The sequence below is a fragment of the Carassius auratus genome, unplaced genomic scaffold (assembly GCF_003368295.1).
Source record: "Carassius auratus strain Wakin unplaced genomic scaffold, ASM336829v1 scaf_tig00215939, whole genome shotgun sequence".
In the NCBI taxonomy this organism is placed as follows: Eukaryota; Metazoa; Chordata; class Actinopteri; order Cypriniformes; family Cyprinidae; genus Carassius; species Carassius auratus.
The window spans coordinates 25,576-53,255 of NW_020528319.1; the positions used below are offsets into that span (position 1 = coordinate 25,576).

General features: G+C 37.8%; 1 protein-coding gene across 1 annotated transcript in view; it reads right to left on the bottom strand.

The window, feature by feature from the left end:
- The window catches only part of LOC113096465 (protocadherin Fat 3-like), a 137,446-nt gene that overhangs the window by 21,688 nt on the left and 88,078 nt on the right, over positions 1 to 27,680 (bottom strand). Inside the window, 16 exon segments of the mRNA XM_026261870.1 lie at positions 496 to 720; positions 1,166 to 1,363; positions 1,448 to 1,591; positions 2,801 to 2,938; positions 3,030 to 3,244; positions 3,722 to 4,111; positions 4,242 to 4,475; positions 4,556 to 4,709; positions 6,650 to 6,846; positions 10,907 to 15,016; positions 15,267 to 15,477; positions 16,555 to 16,830; positions 19,526 to 19,665; positions 24,144 to 24,357; positions 25,595 to 25,912; positions 27,159 to 27,220. Coding sequence (XP_026117655.1) covers positions 496 to 720; positions 1,166 to 1,363; positions 1,448 to 1,591; positions 2,801 to 2,938; positions 3,030 to 3,244; positions 3,722 to 4,111; positions 4,242 to 4,475; positions 4,556 to 4,709; positions 6,650 to 6,846; positions 10,907 to 15,016; positions 15,267 to 15,477; positions 16,555 to 16,830; positions 19,526 to 19,665; positions 24,144 to 24,357; positions 25,595 to 25,912; positions 27,159 to 27,220 — 7,226 coding nt within the window.

Here is a 27,680-nt window from a genome sequence, read left to right on the forward strand (position 1 = left end):
ACTATTGGAAAATCTGGAATCTGAGGGTGCAAAAAAATCTAAACATTTAGAAAATCATCTTTGAAGTTGTCTATATGATGTTCTTAGCAATGCACATTATTAATAAAAAATTAAGTTTTAATATATTTACAGTAGGAAATCTACAAAATATATTTATGGAACATGATCTTTACCTAATATCCTAATGATTTCGGCAAAAAAGAAAAATCTATAAATTTGCCCCATACAATGTTTTATTGGATATTGCTACAAAGATACCTGTGCAGCTTATGAATGGTTCTGTGGTCCACGTTCTCATTTGTATAATAAATGTTTTACTAATTCATAATAATAACTCGATAATAATTATAACTGAATGATAATTGCTTTAAGATTTTAGTGGACTTCAATTTGGACTCAATCTCAAACATGAGAATGAGTGAGAAAAAGTGTGAAAATATCAATGTGATGCATGCATAATGGAAACACAAACCAGTGGATCACACACTGGTATACCTTGAACAGGCTGCTCTGCTGGTGTGTGTGTCCGTAGGTGAGAATATCAAAGGCGTCCTGGTCTGTGGCGTGGATCTGACCGATCACACCTCCTGGAAACTCGTCCTCCATGGTCACGATGTGCACGTGTAAAGGTGACGCGACTGGCTTGTGCACGCTCTCCTCTATCACACGCACCAACACGCTCGCCATCGACGACAGGGGCGGCCTGCCCGAATCACTGGCCTATGGGGGGAAACAGCGGACAGTGATTGGCTGAATCAAGCGTCAATCACAACCATAGAAATATAGTTTGTATTTAATCCAAATTCTGCATTTAAATAAAATGTATCCTCAAGTTTCCTTTAAAAAAAAAAGAAAAGATAATCAGAAATGTTTACTGAGCAGCAAATTAGCATATTAATTTGATTTCTGAGTGATCATGTGACACTGAAGACTGGAATAAATCAGCGTTTTATCACAGGAATAAATGACATTTGAAAATATATTCACATAGAAAACAGTGATTTAAAATTGTAATAATATCTTACAATATTACTGCTTTTTTCTGTATATTTCATTAAATAAATTCAGTCTTGGTGAGCACTAAAGACTTTCAAACTTTAAAAAAACTTTTTTTTTGCTAGTGTAGTCTAGTGAATGCAATTTATTTAACTTTTTTGTTCTTTACCTGTACGTGAATGACATAATCTGTGCCCTCGGACCTACGAAACACCTTATTAGATGTCAGCAGCCCCTCTCTATCCAGTTTAAACCACGCCCCCTCATTTCCTGATAGGATCTGGAAATGAAAAGGCGGGCCGTTGTGGCTGGCGTCCTTATCGATGACGGACAGCTGTAGGACACTTGTTCCCAAAGGCTTGTTTTCCTGTTAATGAGTAAAGCTCACATTCAACTGCTGGAATTGCTTGAACGTGATTGGCTGATTTAGCTGTCACTCATTATATCGCACCTGTATTACAGCAGTGTGGTTGGCTGGAGTGAAGGTGGGCGGGTTGTCGTTGACGTCAGAGATGTCGATGTTGACCTGAACGGTTGAGGACATCGCAGGCGTCCCGCTGTCAAGCGCTCTGACAGACAACGAGTAACCAGCCATCTACAGATACACAGAGAGAGAGGTTTAAAACCTACAGAATAAGAGATGAAAAAAAGTACAAAGTAAAGAGATGAACACACATCTATATATTCTCTTTCACTCTGACTGTGTCATAAATAGTTCATGACAGGCTGACGGACGATCTGAAGCTCCATACATACAGACAGATAGGGTTTGTAACTCCCTGCTGTCACTTTCTCTTCTTTTTGCTATTTTTCATCCGATTTTCTTTGCTGTTCATTCAAAAACACTGACATTTGTGGCATTTAAACTCCAATTATAATGTTAAGCATTATTCAGAAAGGGATTAATTTTCCAAATGAATCATTATTTTCTCTTTTGTTGAAAATTAGCTACAATTAATGGCCTTTATAGAGGAACGACTGAACGTTTCAAAACTAAGTCTACATCATTCATCAAAGTCTTATTTTAAAAGAGGCTGGAAATGATTTGACCCCTTTTAACCATCTATAATTGCACAGACTCAGTAAGCTGAAGACAACAATGACTTCATTAAGCTAATTGACTTGGGATTGAAAAGGAAAGTCTGCTTGTAAATTTTAGCACCATCTAGTGGTTGCAGTTATATAACATCATGTACCACTATATATACACATAAACACACACACACACACACACACACACACATATATATATATATATATATATATTTTTTTTTTTTACTACATTTGGTTTCAGTCATTTTATTTTTAAATAAATTAATACTTCCAGTAAGAACACATTAAACTTATTACTGATTAAGTGACAGTAAAGACATTTATAATGTTACAAAAAAAATTTAAATAATCGCAGTTGTTCCTTTTTTATAAAAAATGTAGGATATCAAATAAGAAATGAAGACTGAAATAATACTTAAAACAAAATTAACAGAATTTATAAATAAAATACATAAGGGTTATTTTAAACATTTCATATGTTTTACTTAAAGCTAACTCCAAAATCCTAATGTTTTTATCTAGAATGTGGGGTTTCACAGGTGTAATGCTATTATTTTAATCTCTTCATATTAAATGAAACACTGTGACACTGTGTCTGATATTAAATGCTTTACTGTGTGGATGTCTGCCGTGAAGGATTTGATTTCTTCTCCTCTTCAGCTGTTCCCTGATCAGTCTCATTTAAAATATAGTCTTTGTGGGGATTTTGATCTATCTGATGCCTTTAATGCCGACGTCCCACAATCCTCACCGTTTCTCGGTCCAGCTGCTTGTTGACTTTGATCTGGCCCGTGATTGGCTCGATGAAGAACTGGTTCTCTCGGTCGCCGCTGACGATGGAATACAGGATGTCGCTGTTCGCTTGGCTGTCGACGTCTTCCGCCGTCACCTAGATGATTGCGATCAATCACCAATTATACTGTGGATCTCAAAGACAACAAAAATAAGACGTGCTGTATGTGAATTTCGTGCGTGGTTACCTTGACCACGGTGTCTCCTATGTTAGCGTCCTCGCTGATGGACACGCTGTAGGCGTCGCGGCTGAACATGGGGGCGTTGTCATTGACGTCTGTCAGGTTGATGTTCACCATGGTAACAGCACTAAGGGGCGGAGTCCCGCCATCAGTTGCTTCCACTGTTAGGAAATAATCCTTGCAGGACTCAAAGTCCAGCGGTCGAGATACAGAGATGGCACCTGTACAAGACACAAAATACAAATCTTGTTATAGAGTGAATCTATAGGATATAATTTGATATTATCCGGGGATTAGGGGTGTGCGATGTGAGGATGTTTTATCGTAGACGATAAAAATGTCTCCACAATCTGCTTTTGTAGAAACATCGTGCTCCAGCGCATATTCTATCAGCTGCAGTTCTGGCCACAACAGGTGCATTCAAACATTTTTGGAAATTGCAGGCACTTTTCAATATTAAATCCAATAAGTTTTGCCCATTATTGGCATGTACTGTATGAACATCAGATTTTTAACATTTCTGGCTACCAGAGGTGGATTATAAGAACATTCATATGTTCAATTCCATACTTTTTGGCCACTATATGCAAATATGAAACATTTAAAAAATCTTTATTCAAAATGTTGGTATTTTATGTTATGTTTATCATCTCATTTCAACATATTCATGTATAGAGTAAATATGTAATGCATCTCACCTGTGTTGATGTTGATGGTGAAATGGCCCTGTTGGTTTCCGGATCGGATGTTGTAGTAAATATCAGCGTTGGTGCCAATGTCTTTACTGGCAGCATAAACCTGTACCACTTCTGTACCCACTGCCACATCTTCAGGAAGCGTGGCCAGATAGTCCCTCCTCTCAAACACGGGCGGATTGTCATTAATGTCCAAAACTGTGATCGTTAAGTTCGCAAGGGAAGAGAGGCGAACGGGAACGCCTTGATCTGACACACGGACCGTTATACGGTATGAAGACTGAACCTCGCGGTCCAGCAGACGCTCCAAAACAACAATCCCAGATGATTTATCAATGGAGAAGAACCCGTCAGCCGAATCAACAAGGGAATAGACCACTTTACGATTAACACCTGCAAAATAAAACACATACACAATCCATTCAGGTTTAACTGCACATAAGCAGTTCTAAGCTAGATGACTTTCTTTTAAATCCTACTATTATGCTGTCACAGCTCAAACGTCAAAATGACACGCTCGTACCCAGATCAGGGTCTATGGCTTGTATTCGGGTCAGCAGAGCTTTAGTGGCGGTGTTTTCATAGACGCTAGCGGTGTAATGAGGCATGCTAAACATCGGCGGACTGTCATTCACGTCCAAGAGAACCACCACAACCTCAGCCTCGCACCACAAACCACCGCTGTCCGTCGCACGGGCAACAAGAGAGTACTGCGCCACCTTTTCACGGTCCAGCGCCGCGGCGGTCTTCAGCTCGCCTACACAACAGAATAAAAGAGACTTATAAACAAACAGCAGCATTATAAACAGGACATTTCTTCAAATCGGACTCACAAACCTGTGTGTGGGTGTATGATGAAGTCTTCTGCTCCAGAACCGAACAGGGAGAACTGGATCTGTGCGTTTGCACCCGTGTCAGCGTCTGTAGCTCTGACCCGGAGGATTTGCTTATTTATGGTGACGTCTTCAGACACGGACACCGAGTACACGGCCTGCAGGCACAAAACACACTCATTACAAAGCTCCGATCAGATTCAGGCTTCAAATTCAGGTTGGCTTGTGCTGTAAAGTGTCAAGAGCACTTCTTTACTCATGTTTTCAGTGCCAAAAATGGAGCGCGAAATGAAAATGTTTGGGAGAAATGATCAGTTTATGAACTGTTTTGAAGGCATTTGAATACTGCATTTGAACATTTCTGGCCATCCCTGCTGAAAAAACTAACAAAAAAACAATAGACACCATTACACAATTTGTAATGGTTTTACTGGTTATAATGGTAATCTTGTATTGGTTTTAATGAAACTATAATGGACCCTGTGGGTCTCTATTGGTAACTGGTCACTTTCTATTGGTGGCTTGTTAAAACCAATAAATCCTAATGGAATAAGTCACAAAATGTTTTATGGTATTTTGTAATGTTTCTAATGCTATTTGTGGAAACCATTAGACTTTTCTGTGATGGTTCTATTGCAGGGATCATACGTACATTCAAACATTTAATTCAGTCATTTTTGCCCATTAAATGCACATATGAATGATCTGTATTGATCAAATTTATTGAACATTTTCCATCACCCTTCAGTATATGCATGCAAAAATCTTTGACGCATAAACTTGAGCAAATGTGCATTTAATTTTTTTATTTTTTTTGGCCATTTCAACATTGAATTAGATAATTTTTAACCACCATATACACCATCTGAATTGATTTTTTTTGGCCACCGCAAGCCCCATTGAAATAATAGAATCAATCATTTTGGCCATTATAGGTATATACGAAAATACGGATTTCTTTGTTTTTTGGCCATCAAAGGAACATGCAAAAATTTTGGCTATTGTAACCATATTCAAACATTAAATTCAATCATTTTAAAAAAATGATCATATTATGCACATATTCTGACATTTTTGACCATCGTAAGTACATTTTATATATTACATTTAATAATTTTAGGCCATTTGATTTTAACGTTTTTGGCCATTGCAGGAGCATTCAAAACCTTCTGGTTATTGTAGGTAAATTCAAACACTCATCTTTAAACTCCTGATTTAAAGGTTTCTGGACATCGTAGATAAATTCAAGCATTTCTGGCCATTACAACAACATTCAAATGTTTGTTTCATCATTTTGAACACCTGGTTTGAACATTTCTGGCAATCACAGGAGCATCACAGCCACACTCCAACATTACAGGCATGTATAAACATCTGATTTAATCATTTTGGGTGCATTCAGACATTTTTTGGCCATTGTGGGCACATCTGAACATCTGATTTGAACATGTTTGGACATTCAAATGCTTTTGGCCATCACAGGCAAAGATTTCAGGCAAACTCTCAATGCATTCATTTTTGGCAAACTCAGGCATGTCTGAAAGTTTTAATTGAATGTTTTGGCTGTAACACTTGCATTTCAAGTCTTGAAGTTTTTGGGCACATCTGAATGTTTGGTTTTGGAATCAACATGTTGCAATGCAAACTTTCTTGGCCATTTTAACTACAGTATAATCCAAAAACCAAAAAAGATTTCATTTATGTTTAAATGCTTTTGGATTGTAGTTGCATTTGAACTAAAATGGCAACATTTCTTTATTTATGTACATTTTACACTTTATTTACTCAAAAATGGTACACTTCTAATGCTCAAAAATCTAGGGTTGAGGCTCAAACCAAATGCCCCCTGCTAAAAAAGACTGGCCTGGTTTTCAACAAGGTCATGTTTTATGCTCATAGATAATTTCCCCTAGACTTCTTGGCTGCAGAAATAGTCTTCACTGGTTCCAAAAATATTCCTGGCTTTGGCTTGTAATCATTCATGTTTACCATGTAGATTTGAAATCTGGATTTTGAGCCAACTGAAAAAACAGCAGAAGAACCAGTTCTGACGACTTCTACACATTTCCACCGAATGCACTTTAGAGTTTTAACTCACCGGGTCACAGACGGGGCTGTTGTCGTTGGTGTCGATGACCATGACCTCTACGGCTGCCGTGGAAACATGGAGTCCGTCTGTCGCCGTGACATTGATGAGGTACTGTTCTTGTTCCTCGCGGTCTAACGGTCGTTTAACGTACAGTTTCCACTCTCCCTGAACCAAGCCGAGAGCAAACACCCCTCCTCTGTTGCCACCTAAACACACACACACACAAACACACAGAGAAGAGATTATACCGGACAGTTACTCTCTCAATAGTCTGTGACAATTTAAGTAGCAATAAAATCCCCTATCGATTGTAACACAACACACGCTCACTTCCAGGATTATCTGCAGTTTTAATGACCTCCATTAGTCCTCTCACTGATGGCATACTCATCAGTATGAACTATAATAATCAGTTCTTTCTATTCACATTTAAATGATCAACACTGCCGTCAATCAGGTATTCATAAAGGCCTTCCTTATCTATGACACGGTCTTCAGCCGTACCTGGCTCATTAGGACAGGTCATCTTTTAAACATCAAGCAGACAGAGGTGGAAAGAGAGAAAAAAAGAGAACGAGAGATTGAGTGAGAGTTAGATGGAAATGACTCTATAATCAAAGCTGCCGCGTTGACAAGCATCCAATTACTGTACACTCATAGTATCAACACACGCTGCCTTATTCATCTAATAAAGAGTGTAATTTAACTCAGCTGGGGGCTGATAACAGAACAGTTTCTATCAGAGACGCATCAACAAAGGCCTGGACGCCTTCCTACTCCATTTCTCTCATCCCACGCTCTCGCTCACTGGGTTGAGGGAGTGTTCAGCATGACTTTCACAAACTGCATGCTTTTTCTGTGCTTCATATGAGATCGAACTTGAATTTCATTTTCTTGCACACTTTTTTTATTCATGCACACCCATGCAGAGTGGCCTCGATGTATTTTGGCACTTGAAAACCGACGCTACTTGTCTGAATGCCATTACATAATAAAATACAAAAAAAATAATATAGTTTCCACATGTCTCATAGCACAGTAATCAAAGGTGTTGTTTATCCCAGTAAAAATTTCATGATAGCCTTTTTGTTATTTTTCAGTGGCATAATGCAATATACGGTGCTGTAAATGTTTGGGCTCCGTACAATAAAAAAAAAAAAAAAAAATTATTACTTTCTTTCAGCAAGGATTTGGAAAACTGACAAGTGACTATAAACACTTAAATGTTAAAAAAAATGTATTTCAAATGAACACTGTTCTTTTTAACTCTTTATTTTATTTTATTCTAAACAAAATTAAGCACCACTGTTTTCAACATAATAATAATAAATGTTTCTTGAGCAGCAAATCAACATATTATAATGATTTCTGAAGAATCATGTGAAATGTTGCTGAAAGTTCAGCTTTGCCATCACAAATTAAATTAAATTTCAAAATGTATTCAAATAGAAAACTTATTTTACCATGTAATAACATTTCACAGTATTACCATTTTAACTATTTATGATTTAATAAATGCAGCCTCAGTGAGCATTAAAGCCATCTTTTAAGAAACCCATAAAAATACAATTTGTAATAGAATGCAATCAGAATTGTACTGAATTGCGTGACACATTAAAATACAAAAAATATGGCATGCATATAATAATACACATACATAGCTCACAGTTGGTCACATGTTGGAAAAAAATAATTTTATTTTAATTGTCATATTTGGTATAGTACGAGTCACACACAGACCTTCTAGGTTTGAAAATCAACTATCTATACACATCTCATCTCTCTCAAGCAACAAATTTCATTCTTGTCAACCAATTAAACTCAAGTGAATTGTTTCCAGCCAGTAACAGTCAGTTCTGGTTGATTAGTGTTTCTACAGCGACCTTTCACCTTCACGAGGCAGTAACACGAAGAGCTATTTAACGGCTGTTAAATCGTAGCCGTTAGGTCGAGGATATTCAGTGCTATTGTTAAGCTGAGATACAGAGTGCGCCATGGTCTAAAATGGTTTAAGATATCCTTTATGAACCTTTAAACGACTTTCAGCCAAGAACCTCTAAATAAAAGTTCAAATCATCCAATTAACCACCACAGAGTAACTGTTTACTGTTTAATTGCTCTGTGCTCTGTTGAACACAGCAGTAAAATACCCCGAGAGGTGAGAGAATAAAGACATTTGGGTAACTCAAATCTGTTTGTATATGTGTCTCTTTATTTCCCTCCAGTGTGTATTATGATACGGTGTGCAGTTCTCTGAGCCAGTTTGAGCCGCTGGGCTCTGAGAAGAGTATTAGAGTCTGTCTGACCTTTGAGTTTGTCTTGAACTAGAGGATTTAAACGTTATAAAAGTGTGGACTGTAGGGAAGGACACTGAGAGAGAAAAGGAAAGAGACTATTCTCAGTAGAACACATGCCAACTCAACAAGGGCTTGTTTCACAGTTCACTTTAGTTTACATGCCGTGGGCCATGACTTAATTAAAGGGATAGTTCACTAATTTTTATGAAGTGTAAAGTTGTTCGACTGTCTTTCTGAATGCGTTTCAGTGCATTTGCAATCATTTAACTGAATATTTTAGACTTTAAATGATTAAATGATTATTTCTTTTGTCTTTAAAAAATACAAAAACATCATAAAAGTGGACGAAAACTGAAAAATGCATGCATATGTATATAATACGTACTGTACATAATCACAGGATAGAAAGGTGATATCAATATAACTAGCTATTTATGATTATTATTTTTTTTTATATGCATTTATATTTTAGTTATTTTAGTTTAGAAAAGTAAAATGTGTACCTCGAATGTAGTTTTTGAATTCATTTTTATCCAAATGCATAAACTTAAATGTAAAATTATATTTAAATAAAGCAGAAAAAGACATAATCCAAAACAATCCTCGGTAGAATGCACACTAACAATAAGCAACGAAACAAGTTCCAGTGTCACACTGTTTACTGTAGTTTCCATGCTGTGGGCTGTAATTTAGTTAAGAGTCAGAGGCTTGTGTGTATTGTGCGTGGTAAATCTTGTTAAAAATACTGCTCCTGCTGGTGGCAGCACAGTCTAAATCATGATCACAGCGTAAAGGTTGAGCTTAATCGAAATTCTGTTCAGGCCGAGAAGTGTTCCTCTCTCTGTGTGTGAGTGTAAAAGCATGAATTATAGAACAAGGCAGCTCGCTAATTCAATGTTATGAGTTTCTGAGCGCCTAATTTACAAGTGTGTACTGCTTAGGAGCATGTGCAAGGTGTGTGTATGTGCGTGCAATCTGTTCCTTGTCACCAGGCAAGGTGTTCAACACTGGCTGAATATAAAGGTATATTTAAAGCTGGCTGAGCTAGATGCTGATAAGAAGGAGGTTTATATTTGCCCTTTTCAAAGACGCTATCCACCTAAACTACTGCTTTCGGAAATGTCACTGTATTATGTTTCGTTGGTGAAGTGATGCGCTTCCACATCGCAAATCCCACCGGTGTAATTTGCATGCAGTTGCATCACAGCTTTAATAAAATCCTTATAAAACGAGAGTGGTTTTTCTCTCCAGCAAGAAGTCAGTCTACATCCTCCTGCAAAATCCAGCTAGTAGCCCTAGAGTGTATAATCCATTATCAGGAGAGGATGAATGAGGTGTAATTACTGTGGACTTCTGACATTCCATAATAGCGCTGTTCAACATTATGCTTACATGCAGAACAGAGCTTTAGAAAATCAGGCTATGTTTAGATTGAGAGCACACCGATATGGTACATGGCCAACAGTATGAAGACACTCTGTATGTGTTTGTTGAATATATTCAAAACAATGGGAATGAAAAGGCAGTTTGACTTCTCTCTGTCTTTCTTTATGGATGATTTTCTATTAAAATTATTTTTTAAGGAGACTGCATGGTTGTTGCTCGCACATGTAAATTGTTGCAGAGGAAATAACCAAACCTATCAATTTTATCCAAAAAAGCGGCGCATATGGTAACCCTAATGAGTGTGCAAAACAACACTGATCCCCATTGACTTGCAATGTAAGCATTTCATAAGACATTTTTCAAAATATCATTTTCTGTGTTTCACAGAAAACTAAGGTTTGGAATGACATCCAGGTGAGAAAATGGTGACAGGAATGACATTTTTAGCTGTACTATCCCTTAAATATCTCATTTAGTGTTGCATCTCAATTTCTCATTTCAAAGGTTTTTCAATATTTTAGCTGCAAAAATAGACATTACAAAAAATAGATATTACGAACATGATTATTTTTTTAGTTCTTACCTGTAATATGATAGGTGACTTGTCGGTTTCCAGGCGAGCTGTCGTTGTCCCGTGTGTTCAATACTGCCACTACTTCACCAGGTGCATCACTCTCACGAACACTTCCGTAGTAACGTGGCTGAAGAAACTGCGGTATGTTGTCATTGGAGTCGCTCACTGCTATAGTTATAGTTGTTGAGGATGACTGGCTGGCAGGATCTCCAAGGTCAAATGCCCAGACTGTAAGACTATGGGCAGGGCTCTGCTCATGGTCCAGCCCTTTCAGTGTTGATATCCAACCAGAGCTGCTGTCAATTGTAAAGTAGGCTCCATGTTCTTCAATGTCCTCACCACCAGAGCCACCAAGCAACCCAGGGGGAGCAAGACTGTAAGTCACCTGACCATTAGCTGCCCAATCAGGATCCAAAGCTCGTACTTGCAGAATCCTAGTCCCAGGAGAAAGACCCTCAGTGACTGATGCTTCATAGTTATCTGACTCAAATGCAGGTTTGTTATCATTGACATCTTGTACTTTGACCTCCACATCTACAGCCGAAACTGCGTCCAAACGTCCCTGCTGCAACACTGCCATAACTTTGAAATGATAGGCTGGTGTCCACTCTCGGTCCAGTGCTTTGTCTAGTTTGATCATGCCGGTTTCTTTGTCAACCACAAACACTCCATCACTGTTACTCTCTGGAGTCTGTCCGATCACCATTGAGAAGCTTACTGGTAAGGACGAGTGGCTAGTTGAGGTGTGTAGATGCACTGCTCCCAACAAGGAACCAATGGGCATGTCCTCTGGCACAGTAAAGGAGAACTGTGGCTGGCTGAAGGAAGGTATGTGGGCATTGGCAGACAAAACATGTATGTAGACTGACACAAGGGAATGCCTAATAGGTACCCCACCATCAGAGGCTTTAACGAAAAAGGACAGTACAGACCCACGCAAAGGGGAGAAATTGCCTTTGGTGACAACCCAGCCACTGTCTGGGTCGATATCCAGAAGTTCAGTAACTTGCAGGCTGGCTTCAGTGTACAGACTGTAGCTCACCTGTCCATTGGCACCTTGATCTAGATCCCAAGCTTGTACTTGCGTCACAAGGGTACCAGGTTCAACCTCGGACCGCACACTTGCATGGTACTCTGAGGCGCCAAACTGTGGAGCGTTGTCGTTCTCGTCTAGTATGGTAACCCGGACACTGCAATATCCAGATCGGCCACCAGCATCCACAGCTGCAATGGACAGCACAATCTCACTTCGTTCTTCCCGGTCTAGACGTTCAAGACTCGTAATTTGTCCACTGCCATCAATACTGAACAAGTCCCGAGCGGAATCTGAGAGCAGCACATAACTCACATCCCCAAAAGGTCCAGGATCAGCGTCTTGTGCCCTGATTGCAATGACCTTTGATCCCACTAGTGCATTCTCCCGTACATCAGCCTCGTACATGCCCTGGGTGAACTGGGGGGCGTGTAGATTAGCTCGCTCTACCCGAATGTGCACTTGTGCCGTACTAGTAAACACTCCATCGGAAACGCTTACATTTAGGGTGATGGTGGAAGGCATGCGCTGCATGCGTCGCTGGCCACTCAGAGTGAGGACACCGGAGGCAGCATCAAGCTCAAACAGCATCTTTTCATTTCCAGACACCAGGCCATACTGCAAGCGTTCTGTGTCTGAACGGTCTGCATCAGAGGCCTGGATGCATGTAACAAAGTGGCCTTTTGGTGCCAACTCATTGATAGAGGCTTCATAGAGCAGTTGGTTAAATACAGGAGCATTGTCATTTGTGTCCATGACATCGACTGTGACCCACACTTCACTGCTCAGTGGAGGAAAGCCATTATCTGCTGCCTTGACAAGAAACACATAGCGCTGGATGGACTCATGGTCCAAGGAGCGAGCTGTCAAAATTAGACCACTGCTGCTGTCTATGTGGAAGTGGTCGGTGCTGTTAGTGCGGTCTGGAATGATTTGGTACCGAATGGCTGCATTCTTCTCAGAGTCATTGTCCGTTGCAAGAACTTGCAGAGCTGCAGTCCCAATCATGGCAGATTCAGAAATTACAGCTTTGTATGAGGGCTGCTCGAAGACTGGAGGGTTGTCATTGACATCCAAAACAGTAACTTCAACATCCACTTCTGCACGAGCGCCTGTGAGGCAGTCCGTTGCTCTGACAATGAGTCTGTGGGAAGGGCTAGTCTCATAGTCGAGAGCAGCGATGACACTGATGACACCTGTGTCAAATCCAATGGAGAAGAGTGTTCCTGGGTCACCGTGCGTGATTGTATAAAGGACACTCTGGCCATCGGGGCTGCTGGCGTTTATTCCCAGAATTGGAGTCCATATTGGTACATCTTCGCTCACTTTCACTGAGTAGAATGGTCGGTCGAACACTGGCATTGCTCTGTTTACTACTGTGACAGGAAAGGTGACTGAAGAGGAAAGAGGTGGTGTTCCCATGTCACGGGCAAACACCAGAACCTGATATTCCACACTAGAGAGATCAGCTTCGAAAGCTCTCCGTAAGCGAAGTTCGCCGCTCAAACGGTCTATTTCAAAATGCCCCAGTTCATCCTGCAGAAAGTAGTTCACCTCTCCATTTTGTCCTTTGTCCCGGTCCACTGCTGTCACTCGAAATATTGCTGTCCCAGGCTCCGCTTCCACTTGAACAGCAGCATAGTATGGCAATCCAACAAAAACTGGAGAATTGTCATTGACATCAGTGACTTGAACTCGGACCAATGCTCTTGCAACACGGAGCCGATCTTCCTCACGGCCTGCTTGGACCAAAAGTCCATATTCCTCCTCCTCCTCCCTGTCTAAAGGGATTCCAACAGTTTCAATGGCACCGGACGTTGGCCTAATACGAAATTTCCCACCTGCATTTAACAAAGTATAACGCAGGGGTTCATTCAACTTGTTCCCTAGTGCTGTAACGACAGCAACTGTTGTTATGTTACCATTGTTCTCCTCAATGTTGGCGTTGTAGGTATTAAGAGTAAAAGCCAGACCACTGTCCAGAGCTTCATGAACCAGGACAGTTACCAGAGCGGTACTGGAGAAGCGTCCATCTGAAACACGGACATTAAATCGAAATCGTTCTTTGCTAAAAGTACTGTTTCTTACAGTCAACAGTCCAGTGCTTGGCTCAATGCTGAAATGTTCTATGCTGCCATCGGTCAATGAGTAAGTGAGCTCTGACTGGCCATCGCTATCGGGGTCGGTAGCAAAAACTTGTAGGGCTTCCACACCTTCATATGTTGGAAGCAAAAGGACAGCTTCATAAGACGCCTGAGAAAACTTAGGCGGGCAGTCGTTGACATCTTGCACCTCAATAGTAACTTCTGCAGGATGCTCAGCTGAAAGTTGTGGATGTCCACTGTCTCGGACATTAACATGGAAGCGGAATGTAGGTGTGGTTTCATGGTCAAGCTGACCAATTGTCCTTATAGAGCCAGTACCGGCATCTACTGCAAAGAAGCGCCTGGCAGATTCTTCCATTATCTGGTACACCAACAGGGCATTATGGTTGCGGTCAGCATCACTTGCTCGTATGACTAGCGGTTGTCCATTGTCACTTTGGACAACACTGTTAAGCCCGGCACCTTCACTGATACTTCCATGGTACCGCAGCTGTTCGAATACTGGGGCATTGTCATTTTGGTCGATAACTGTAATGGTTATTGTAGCATTTGAGGCCTGTCCAGCCATGTTGCTTGCAGTGACTATTAACATGTAGGAGGGAACAGTTTCAAAGTCTAATGTTTTCTGCGTAGTGATCACTCCACTGTACTGGTTGATGCGGAATGTCCGATGACCATTGCCTTGGCGAATGTCATAGGTAAGGGTAGACAGACTTAGAGCATTCACTGTGATGACTGAAGTTCCAATGGCGACACCTTCTGATATATCTGCCTGATATTCACTTTGGGGAAACTTGGGACCAGCGTTATTGGACAAGGTGACCGCAATCCGGACTACAGCTGTTGAAGACAATGCTGGAGAACCGTTATCTGTTGCTTTAACAGACAAGACGTAGTGACCGATGTTGGAAAGGTCCAGCTCCCTAGCCAGTGAGATGATGCCTAAAACAGGATCAATCCGGAAAGTGTTTCCTGTGTTTCCTAAATTAAAAAAGAACAAAATGAGCGTAAGAAAAGAAAAAAAGACCTTACAATTATACAGTATCAACACACACATTATTGTATAAAAGCAAATACATGTCATAAAGCATTCAATTGTATGTGTGTTTGCATTTATTAATGTAAATAAAATAGTGACTTTTTTTTTCTTTTTACACATTTACTTTCATGAGACAATTTCATTGGAGTTTGTGCAAATTTTGTCAGGTAGTGTATGAGAGCGTGTGCATACCTGAGTCAATGCTGTAACTGATTTGTGCATTTTGGCCCTTGTCCTTATCGAGTGCAGTCACTGTGAGAACAGCTGATCCCAGTGCTGCTGATTCATACACCTGTCCATCATACATCACCATGGTGAAAATAGGGGCGTGGTCATTCACATCCTCTACACCAATCAGGACACGAGCAAGGCTACGTCTGTACGGGAACTCTTGATCCTTCACCTAATATAAAAAGCAAAGTAAAGAAGAAAGCAAGAAAGATGGAGAAAAAAAATAAAGAGAACAGTAGAGGGAAACAAAAATTAATTCCCTGTCTGAAACAGACAGCAATATCCAACACAAGGAAACAGCAACACACACACACAACCTCATGCAGACAAAACAAACTCGCTCACTTCCAGATGGAGTGGATAACATCTCTCTCCGGATTATAATAACTAATTTCATCTGTTTGCAGGCAGCAGGAATATCCTTGTGCTTATTAGATATGACACTCACTGTCTCTCACCCTCGTCAGGGGAGAGCAGAAACAAGGAGTGATACAGATCAGATCAATAATTAGATCACAGTGGAGAAACGACACAGGTGCAGACGACATTAAACTAGTGACGGCTGCCAAATCACAAGGAGCAATCTCCTGTTCCTGTCATACCTGCACTCAAGCATGGAGAGCGAGAAAGAGAGACAGGAGGGAGGCAAACTACCAACACTAATCAAACGAAAACTCTGCTCATTTATCTATATATCTATCCAGTAAGAGACACAATATTCTCTCAAAATATACTTGAAAAAAAAAAAAAAAAACATGTAGACTGTTTGCATCTATTTATGAAATGTACAAGTCTTCATACTTTAAAACAAATTAAAGTAAAAAATAAATAAAATATATATATATATATAAATAAATATATATATATATATATATATATTTATATATATATATATATATATATATATATATATATATATATATATTTTTTACATTTTACTTTAATTTATATATATATATATATATATATATATATATATATATATATATATATATATATATATATATATATATATATGAAATACAATTCAAATAATAAAAATAATAATAAAAAAAAAAAATAAAGCTTGAGCTTCCATTTCCTGAAAAATAAGTGTGAGTGGTGGTTGTTTACTGACCCAAGTCAAAATAATGGTTGGCAAAGCATTGCGATGCATTTCTAAAGAGTTTTAGTGCATTACTATGTGACTGATGCGGTGTACTAGTTATGTGGTATTTTCATAATATCTATTTAAGGCAATCTGAGTTACCATGATTGTGAGGATGTGCTGAGTTCGGCTCTCGTGGTCCAGTCTGCGAGCCGTGTAGATGACTCCATTGTTAGGGTCGATGCGAAAGAGCCGCATGCTGCTGGGGTCAACGCTGCTCTGAAGGCTAAAGGTCAAACGGTGACGCTCGTCACGGTCAGACGCCAACACCTGAACCACCTCAGTATCCGGGGGCGTGTCTTCGGTGATTGTGATGTCATAGGTGGGCTGGGAAAAAATGGGGGCGTTGTCATTGTTGTCCAGAACAGTAATGTGGACCTGTGAAGAAAAATAAAAAAAACATGTCAAAATGTCATTTAATTTTTCAGTAGAAGTGTTGTTCTATATATACATTGTATATATATATATATATATATATATATATATATATATATATATATATATATATATATATATATATATATATATATATATATATATATATATACATTCGTTAACTGGAATGAAGTTTAAATAAAGTACAAATATAAGATTAAAAACAAAAACGTTGTACTAAAATTACTATTTTTACTAAAATTACTAAAACTTAAGTGAAATAAAAATACAAGAAATTAAAAAAGAAGTAATCTAAATTACTATAACTTAAACTTAGCAAATAAATAAATAAACATATAAAAGCTAATTTAAAGTGTTAACATATACTAGAAAGTCAACATGAAATGTAATTTCTCAGTACAGGTGTTGCTACCATTAACGAAAACAAAAAATATATATTTTTTAAATGTTTGCATTAATTGGAATAAAGTTAAAGGAAGATAAAATATAAATATTAGATGAAAAACTAAAACCTAAAAAAAATAAAAATAAAGATATGTTGTCTGGCCAATTAACTGATATAATAAATACTAATAATATAATAAGTTTTTATAGGCTTTTTATAAGTTCACTAAAATTACTAAAACTAAAGTGAAAAAAATAAAACGAATTATACAAAAAATATATATATTATTTTTAGTCAAAATAAATTATAAGTGGAAAATGCTATCTGGAAATGTTTTTTTTCTCATCTCTACACAATAACAAAGCTCACGAAAATCAATCACTGTATATAATATTAGTAACTTTGGTCACATCTAAATAACGCAGCCTTGTATTGACTGATGTGTTCAACTGATTTTATTTCATAAAATACATTTCAAGAGTTTCGTTTACTACGATTCTAAGCAAAGTTCTCTGATCAATACTGATAAAACTTGACTGAACTTAATGAAAATCACACAACACAACTGAAGCTGACTGAACACTGAAACGCAAACAAATGGGCTGAGGCAAATACTCCGTTGTGGCTAACTTGTATTAATATCCCCACCGGTCAGAGGAGCACGCAGACAGCGTCAGAGCACACAACTGTGAGTGTCTGTGAGCTAATTATAAAGTAATAACAGACGTGCACTTCCGTCTCACACTCGGCCTTGCGGAGACACGCTGTGCTCCATCTGTGAGTGTTTGTGTGTAAATCACAGACAGTGAATGAATGTATATTTGAGTAAGAAAGTGTGTGAAAGATGGTGCTTTCTAAATAGAGAACTAGTCTTGGAGAAAACTCGTTTCTTCCCCATCTGTCCCTTCTCTGACCCTCCCTCCAGCACTCGCAGTTCACATGTGTGTTTTTACTTTGTCAAACATATGCAACTGAATTAATTATCTTTTGTGTTTACTTTCTTATGTGTGTGTGTGTGTATATATGTTCATTTACTTTATAGTGAGTGAATAAACTGAATAAATGTGAGAGCTCTTCCTCCCAAAGCACTGTAGCATCTTCTAACCCTGAAAGATAAACAGATCCATCATTCACTTTTCCTCACTCTCTCACATTTTTCCTTTCAGGATGGATTGTGTCCTTTAAACTCTGACCTTCAAGGACAGATTATGCTGAAATGGGCTCGTATCCATGGCAACGGCGCTATCAATCCGATGGGACCTTGACATCAGGGATAGGCAATCTGAACGATGACAGACGTGATCAATCAAACCCTCACCATCAGACATCAGCATCAATCATCGACTAAACAGCTGCTGTCAAGCGGACAAACACCAACTCTGCTCCAAAACCCAGTGAGCTTCCTCCCTACACACTTTCAAAACACCAAAAAGCTTCTCCAAAAGATTAGAAAAATATCATGCTGCCTTTTAACATCATGTCTGGCCATATTCTAAGGATGAAAAGCAATGAAAAAAAGTCCATAAGTGAAAAAAAAAAAGCCATACGATAACTAGAAATTAAGTGGAGAGGAATGCAGATTACACATGAATCGATCCCCCAACCATAAATATGAATATATATATATATATATAGTACAGACCAAAAGTTTGGAAACATTAATATTTTTTATGTTTTCGAAAGAAGTTTCTCCTGCTCATCAAGCCTGCATTTATTTGATCAAAAATACAGATTTTTTTTTAATATTGTGATATATTATTATGATTTAAAATAATTGTTTTTAAATGTATTATACTTTAAATTTTTTTAGATTTTACATGTGACACTGAAGGCTGGAGTAATGATGCTGAAAATTCAGCTTTGCATCACAGGAATAAATTATTATTTTTAAGTATATTCAAATAGAAAACTATTATTTTAAGTTGTAATAATATTTCACAATATTACTGTTTTTTCTGTATTTTTGGTCAAATAAATGCAGGCTTGATGAGCAGAAGAAACTTCTTTCAAAAACATTAAAGATAGTAATGTTTCCAAACTTTTGGTCTGTACTATATATATATATATATATATATATATATATATATATATATATATATATATATACACACACATATACATATTATTAATTAGAATAATATTACAGAATAATAATATTAAGAGTAATAAATGATAATCAATATTTATATATTTATATTAATATAAAACAATAAATAAGTATAAATCAGTGTATTTGTATCATGTATCAAATGTCCGTGAATGTTTATTATTTTTATTTGTGAGTGTGTTTACCTGAGTGTATGCTATATTAGTCCCATCTGTGACCTCCACAGTGAGATTGTAGAACGATCGCTGCTCTGCGTCCAGAGGTTTAGCGATGACGATAGTGCCGACTCCTTTCTCAACGTCAAACGTACTGTCCACATCACCGCCTTACATGAAAACAGAAAACATGATTAAACACACAAACTCTATATGCTACATCACACACACACACACACACACACACACCCCTCTCTCAAACTCACACCACTGTAGTAATCCGGTACACCAGATGGGGGCGATACAGGGTTTGGAAATGCTAAACATGAGTAGGATGGGATTTCCTCATTATACCCACAGACATCACAGCAAATCCTCAACAAACACCCCACATATGCAATGCACACACACACACACACACACACACACAAACACACACAAACACACACCACATATGCAATATATCCTTATATAAACACACATACAGAGACATCTTACATATACAAAACACTAACACAATATATAAAGACGTATACACTCATATGTATGCATGTGCGTGTGCTACTCTGAAGTGATAGAAAAAGATTCCTCCATTTTCTAAGAGATCATGTCTATATTTTCCTACACATCCTACACGAGTCTAATAAACACATGCTGCCCACAAACACACAGCACTCTCTAGACTCGGCTCAAAGAGGAAAGAATAGATTATTAACACCAACAAAAGAGAGGCACACCAAAAATATGGATCGAATAAACAACTGTTATCGCACATTGAAAGTCAACTCCAAGGTATAGTTCAACCAAAATTGAAAGATTTATCTATATACCCAGCCTCACGCCAATCCAAACCTTTCTTCCATGCATCGCATGAGATGTTAGTTCACAAAACGTTCACATTATGCTTTTCCACACAACAAAAGCAGACCAGAAGCTGGCAAGCTCCAAAACGCACCATAAAAATGGTTGAATCATATGATAACTTTGTTTGAGAAACAAACTGAAATTTCAGTTATCATTCAGTGTAAATCTTGCCACAGGCTTCAAACTTCATTCTAGGCTAGTATTGCTACATTTTGAATAGTCACAAGACAATGAATAAAACATTTTGGTATCACTCATTTTATCTTATTTGACCCTGGACAGCAAAACCTGTCATAAGGGTATTTTTCTTTTTTAGAAATAAATAAGCTTTCCATAGATGTTTAGTTTGTTAGGATAGGACAATATTTAGCTGAGATACAACTATTTGAAAAATCTGGAATCTGAGGGTGCAAAAAAACTAAATATTGAGAAAATCGGCTTTAAAGTTGTCCAGATGAAGTTCTTAGCAATGCATATTACTAATCAAACATCAAGTTTTAATATATCTAAAGAAGGAGATTTACAATATATTTTCATGTAAACATGATCTTTACTTAAAATCCCAATTATTTTTGTCATAAAAAATCTATAATTTTGACCCATACAATGTATTTTTGGCTATTGCTACAAATATACCCCAGTGACATAAGACTGCTTCTATGCTCCAGAGTCACATATCATTAAAATTTTAATGGCACAAGACTTAAATTTCAGTCTGTTCACACAAAACTTCAAAAGACTTGAAAAACTTAGTGTTCAAGTCACATGCACTACTTTTCAGGGTTTTTTGTTGTTGTTGTTGTTGTTGTTTTTTTAGCCCTTTAAATCTTTTTGCTACCAATGAATGGAAAAAAGCGGCATCACCATTCTGACTAAGGTCTATAACAGAAAAAATACTAATGTCATTTTGGAACAACATGAGAGCGAGCAAATGGTTACCGAACTGTGATTTACAGGTGAACTATTCCTTTAAGACATAGATTGCCTTGCTGCATGAGTGTGTTTGAACCCCTATGCGTGTGAACACAGGTGAAGTGTGTTTTGGCAGGGCGCTACGCTCCCTCTTCACACTCGTTCTACCCAGGGCGCATTAATCATCTCGTGCCGCCTGTTGCTGTAACACCTGGTGGAGAGATACACTTACATACACATACTTTCATTCATCACCATCCACCCTCGCTGTCCTCAAACACTCTCTCTCGTCTGGCAAGCTAACCCTAAGATGACCCCTGACCTTTATGCACACTCGATTGGCTGTTTAATGATGCATTTAATCAGGCCGCACATGATAAGGCTGGGTCAACGACCGCCAGAAGGGTTTTAGGTAACTCATAAACAAAACACACACACATGGAATCAGGAATTAAACCATTATTGCCACTGCATAGTAAATGCAAAGTGCACACACACATGCATACAGCAATACATCAAACGCACATTTAAATTACATTTGTATCAAGAGACACACCCTCAAATTCACATCCCAACCAATCACGTTTAAGCAACACAGCACAACACCAAGGGATGATGGGAAAGCAGAGCTAGCTGATGGTTAAACGGCAACAGAGCAAGAGCAGTTCTGCTGAACATATATAAATATAGAGAGAGGGAGAAAGGAAGAAAGACTGGAGAAGAACGAGACAAATAGAATCACTGAAAGAGAGAGAAACAAAGACAGAAAGACAGACAGAAAAAGAGACAGACAGAAAGCTAGACAATAAGGACTGAACTGATGAAACTGTCACCGCGTCATTACATAAGTTTATAATTTGTAGGCATTTAGAAGATGTCAGTGTTAACATTCAAGCAATTTAAAAACCATTTAAGACGCAAAAAGAGAAGTCTGGTCTATTTTGGTCTGTTTTTGTCCGCTGCAGCATTATTAGAAAACGGTTTATGTTAAAATCACCGTTTTGGAGAGGATTTTAAGTTAAGTAAACATTAACATCCTGAAAAATAAAATTCCATGTGTATCAGTATAGTGGATCCGTGCATTAGGTCTTAAAGTGACAGTGACATAAAACCCCATACCGTCAACTGCTTGGTAACAACATTATTTAAAATAACTTATTTTGTGTTCAACAGAAGAAACAAACAACTAAAGTGGAGGGTGAGTAAATGACGACAACATTTTTGGGTGAACTACCTCTTGAATGTTAATCGAACAACAAAAGAAAAAGGGAAAACTGCTTTTGACTGAATATATTTTGTGCTTATAATCTACCTTTAATTTATACAGCGAATATTATGGATTGTTATTTTATATTTGATCATTCTTATCTATGTCTTCCCTGGATACTACCTAAAAAGCACTGTATTTCATTTGTATCACTTTTCTATTGTATTTTTTATCTGCGCTATTGCTTGTGATTGGTTCATTAGTTTGTTGTAATGTTTGAACTTTGTATTCGTTTTTGATGTGCTATCAAACCGGAATTGAAAACTCTTCAGTGTTAATCAAATCTAAAATATGGGTGTTGTAACAACTTTATTTATTAGAAACATGGGCTCAACTTTTTTTCTTTGTGGCGGGAAAACTGAAAAATTTCACTGGGCAACGAAAAAAATCTCTAAATAATTAAATAAATAAATTTTAAAAAACAAAGAATTGAGTCCTGGACATGCAGAGAGAGAAAGACAGGCAGACAGAGTTGAAGACAGAAGGAGAGTTCACAATACGGAGTTAAAAGACAGAAAGAGAGAAACCACAGAAAGAAAAACTGACAGAGAGAAGAGGAAAAGAGTTCGGCTGAACTGATAAAGATACCTTCTGTAGAACAGTTCCTGCCGCAAGCGGTCTGGAGTATATAGAACATCTCACGGAAAGAGCGTGGACCTTCCCATATGAAGCATTTAGAAAGAGAGAGAGAGTGAGAGAGAGGAAGAGAGGATGGACGAGAGAACAACAGAAGTAAAGAATGAAGAGTCAAAGGATGAAAGAAATAAAGAGGAAGTGGCCTGTGACTCAAGAAGAGGAGGAGAAAAAGAGAGGCAGAGCAGCGAAAGAGTGCAGAGCAGGTGCTGCTGAAGCAAACAGAAGGTATCTGAACACCAAACCGCGTGCATGCTGCAAATCTGACTCTCCCAATGCCTACCAGATCAACAGACACCGGAACATCTACATCACTCAGCTTTATCAATATTACTGAGTTAGATAGCATTATTACAATTAACACACTTTCCACTATTGTATACATAATATAATATAATATAATATAATATAATATAATATAATATAATATAATATAATATAATATAATATAATATAATATAATATAATATAATATAATATAGGTTTGTTTTGTGATCAATTATTTAAAATGTATTAGTCATTTGTTTGTGTGCATACAAACCTTACATCACCACAGATACAGATAGCGGCAAGCAATCGCCATGGTGACCGTGGAATGACAAAAGATAGCAATACAATGCCACAAATCATGCAGTGAACCACAAACATTCCCAAAAACTCTAAACCATAATATGTAAATATTTGGCCTAATGACTCTGTAATTGAATTTCATCTAACTGTAAGCCAAACCCATCATTCTAAAATCCAATTTTATATATATATATATAAATATATATTTTTAAATAAAGTATAATTATTTCTAAAAACACAGTATTTAAAATTTTCAACATCGTTAGAGTAAATCCCAACCCCGGGCATTTATATTCAATCCTTCACTAAATGCTAAAAATCCATTGCATCTCTATCCTGCAGCTAAAGTTGTCTCTAAATTGCATAGATCATCACATTAACATAAAGCGTCCAAGCTCTCACCTGTGATGTCAAACCACAATGAGGCGGAGCCTTGCTGTTGGGCGGACACCACGCCTACAATATCTGCCACTTTGTCAGTTTCCATGATGGTGAAATTGTAAAGCTGCTCGTCGAAGGCGAGAGGAACGGGGCTGGCCGGAGGACGGCGGATCCACTCGATGTGCAAACGAGCCGTCGCCCAGCGCTGAGGACGTCCATTATCCACTGCCTTCACCTGCGCTCAGAGGTTAAACGCACGTCAGGAAGACAAGAACACCAGGCATTAAAAGGAATGAACTGAAATGGAAGAATGCATTTAGTGTTGACCTTTGCACTGAATGCAAACAAAAGAACAAACCTTTTACAATAACTTTTTAAAATGTCAACTCCCTCATTATGAGAATTGAACTGCTATACATGTCAAGGGAGTTTTTCAAGACCTGGAAATTATTATCTCTGAGTTTACACTTCTGTTTAAACCTGGTGAGACCGTTTCTTGTCCTAATATCACATATGGATGATTTATATCATTCTAATTAGGTTAGGATTTTTTTTTTGCATGTTTATGGAACATGTCAGGTATTTGGCACATGAACAAAATGGTCTAAACATCTATAAACATGGCCATGATGGTCTACCAAGCTTGCTTGCTTGCTTGTTTGTTTATTTATTTATTTATATTTGTATTTTATTTTCTGTTTATTGTTTTTGTTTTGTTTTATTAGATTTTCTACTTAATTTTATTGTATTCTATTTTATTATTCTTTAATTTATTATTATATTTTATTTTGTCTGTTTTATTAATAATAATTTTATTCTGTTCTTTATAATTGTATTGGTTTTATTTTATTTGTTATTTTATTATTTTCACATTCTTTTATTCTTTTTTTTTGTTTTGTTTAATTATTCTTTTTTTGTCATTATATAAAACACTGTATTTCATTTTATAATCACATACAAGTGTACGTTTAAATGCAGAGTTCTGGCATGAAACTCTAGATGGCGCAGTCCTATAGGTCTAACTCAATCTGATTTAATGACATCATTATCACATGGCACAGCTGATTGGTTCTCTCCTGTATCGGTAGCCAATGACATTGATGCTCAACATTCAAATATATAACTAGTGCTTGCCGTAGCAGTTACAGCTTGCTCAGAAATCCTCCACCTTCCCCAGCTCCACCTGTATAGATCTGCTATGAGGTGATTAATGTATGCTCTATATGGGGGTTATTTTATGTATGTTATATTTACAGCAGAAATATTTCTTAAATGCTCCTAGCAGCATGTTGCTGATGTATTGGCAGTAGCAAGTCTAGGAACTTGTTCTGCCCTTAGCAGCAGCAGCATAGCAGATCTATTCTGCCAAGACCAAATACATTATCATTGTCATGTACATTATCATGTCAATCCCTCCAAGAGTTGTCATGACAGAACTTATTATATAAGCTCAAGGGCCAAAGGTGACTCACGGTAAGAATATCATAGGTTCCAGCTGTGAACTGTTTCTTGGGTGATGAAACCACACCGGTTTTGGCATCGATTATGAACTTCCCATCCTCATTGCCATCGACGATGCTGTAGGAGAGTTCAGCGTTGGCGCCCTGGTCTTGGTCGTAGGCAAACACTCGATATATAGGAGCGCCTCGCTGTTTACGGGTGCGCTCTGGTAAACGGACCTGGTACACCTTCTCTGGAAATGTTGGTTTGTTATCATTAACATCCAACACCTGGATCACCACCCATACTGTGGTGTGTCTGGGAGAAGGTCCGCCATCTGATACAGTCACCTGGACACAAAAACAGTGATGAGCACGAGCTCACATTTGCATTCAAAACACAAATAGTTTTGAAAGAAGGCTTTTCTGCTCACCAAGGCTGAATTTATTTGATCCAAAATACAGCAAAAACAGTAATATTATGAAATATCATTACAATTTAAAATAGCTGCTTTCTATTTGAATATATTTTAAAAATCCTGTGATGCAAAGCTGATTTTTCTGCATCATTACTCCAGTCTTCAGTGCCACATGAATCTTCAAAAATCATTCTAATATGCCGATTTGCTGCTCAAGAAAATGTTTGATTTAATTTTATTTTATTGTGGGCCGAGTTACAGATTTGTAACAGTCACAGCACAAGAGATTCTTGCCTTAGTAAACACTACTATTCATGGTAAAAACCCATTATAGATGGACAGAAAAGGAGAAATTAGATTCTCTATGTATCTGATCTTCTACATATTTTTTTCTCTCTGTAGAACGGAGGGATGATGAGTCATGTTGCGCTTTTCTCTCATTTCCTGTTTCTAATATTCTATCCATTTTTATTTTTCATTAGCAAACATGCCCATTGCCCATCAACCAATCAGAACAGTCACACGTGGCCGCCGGCCAATCAGTAGAGTGCAGTGGAACGTTTCAATGATATCATTAAAAACAAAAGACATTGGGTGTGCCATCCATCTCGGCAACAACAACAGAACGATTAATTCAATTCACTTTATTCATTTCCTTTCACAGACTGCCGTGCCATGCCTGTACAAATTCAATCTGTCTGTCTGAGAGAAAGAAAGAGGGAGCCATAAATGAGAAAAAAGAGGGGGGTTGTAATAAATTAAAGGGGCGTTTGGTCTGTGTAATGTTTGGGTGTCAAGGGATCACACGGTGAACGGGTAACATAACACGAGTGACAAGTTCGTTCTCAAAAGTTCAACACGACAAATCGCTTTCATTACAAACACAAAACACCCACTCGAAAGCACTGACTTTAGCACTTAAACATACATTATGTGTTCAGACTAGCAGAGCAAGCATTTTGAATTTCAAACAGGCGTCTATAGGACTCAGTCAGAACACGTCGATAATCTTGCATTCATATGAAGTGAAAATTGTCATAATTCTCCCGTCCCACACGAAATTGATCTGCAATTTGGAGGCAGTGCAAATTAGCATGGCTCAAATCTCTCGCAGCCGATGCGTGCTTGTGTGAACGTAGCAATATGTGTCAATGCGGGTTCACATGAGTGTGTCTCACCTCCAGTACGTGCTCAGCCTGTTGTTCACGATCCAGTTTCCGAGAGGTTGTGGTAATCAGACCTGCAACACACAAAATCACTCGTTTTAGCCGGCGCTTTAATAATATTCTCTGATCCAACCACTTCTGCAGTCTCTAAACTACAAGTGATGACAATGATTTAAGTTTCACAAAAACTAGATTCACTGTTGTTAGATGCAATTCATAATGAATAAAAATGCAATTTCTTTGGCATGGTGCTATAGATTGAGCAACAGACCACAACTGCTGAAAAGCACTGAAGGAAACACAAAAAAATAAAGATAATATATAGTAGTGAGAAAAAATACTGAAAGATGAACAAGCAAGCAAGTAAATAATATATACAAAACAAAGTATGCAATAAATAATAAAATATTAATAGTAATAAATCATTTACAAATTTTGGGGGTCAGAAAGGATTCATTATTCAGCAAGGATGCATTGAATTTAACAATGCGTCCTTGCTAAATAATGAAGCCTTTCTGACCCCAAAATTTGTAA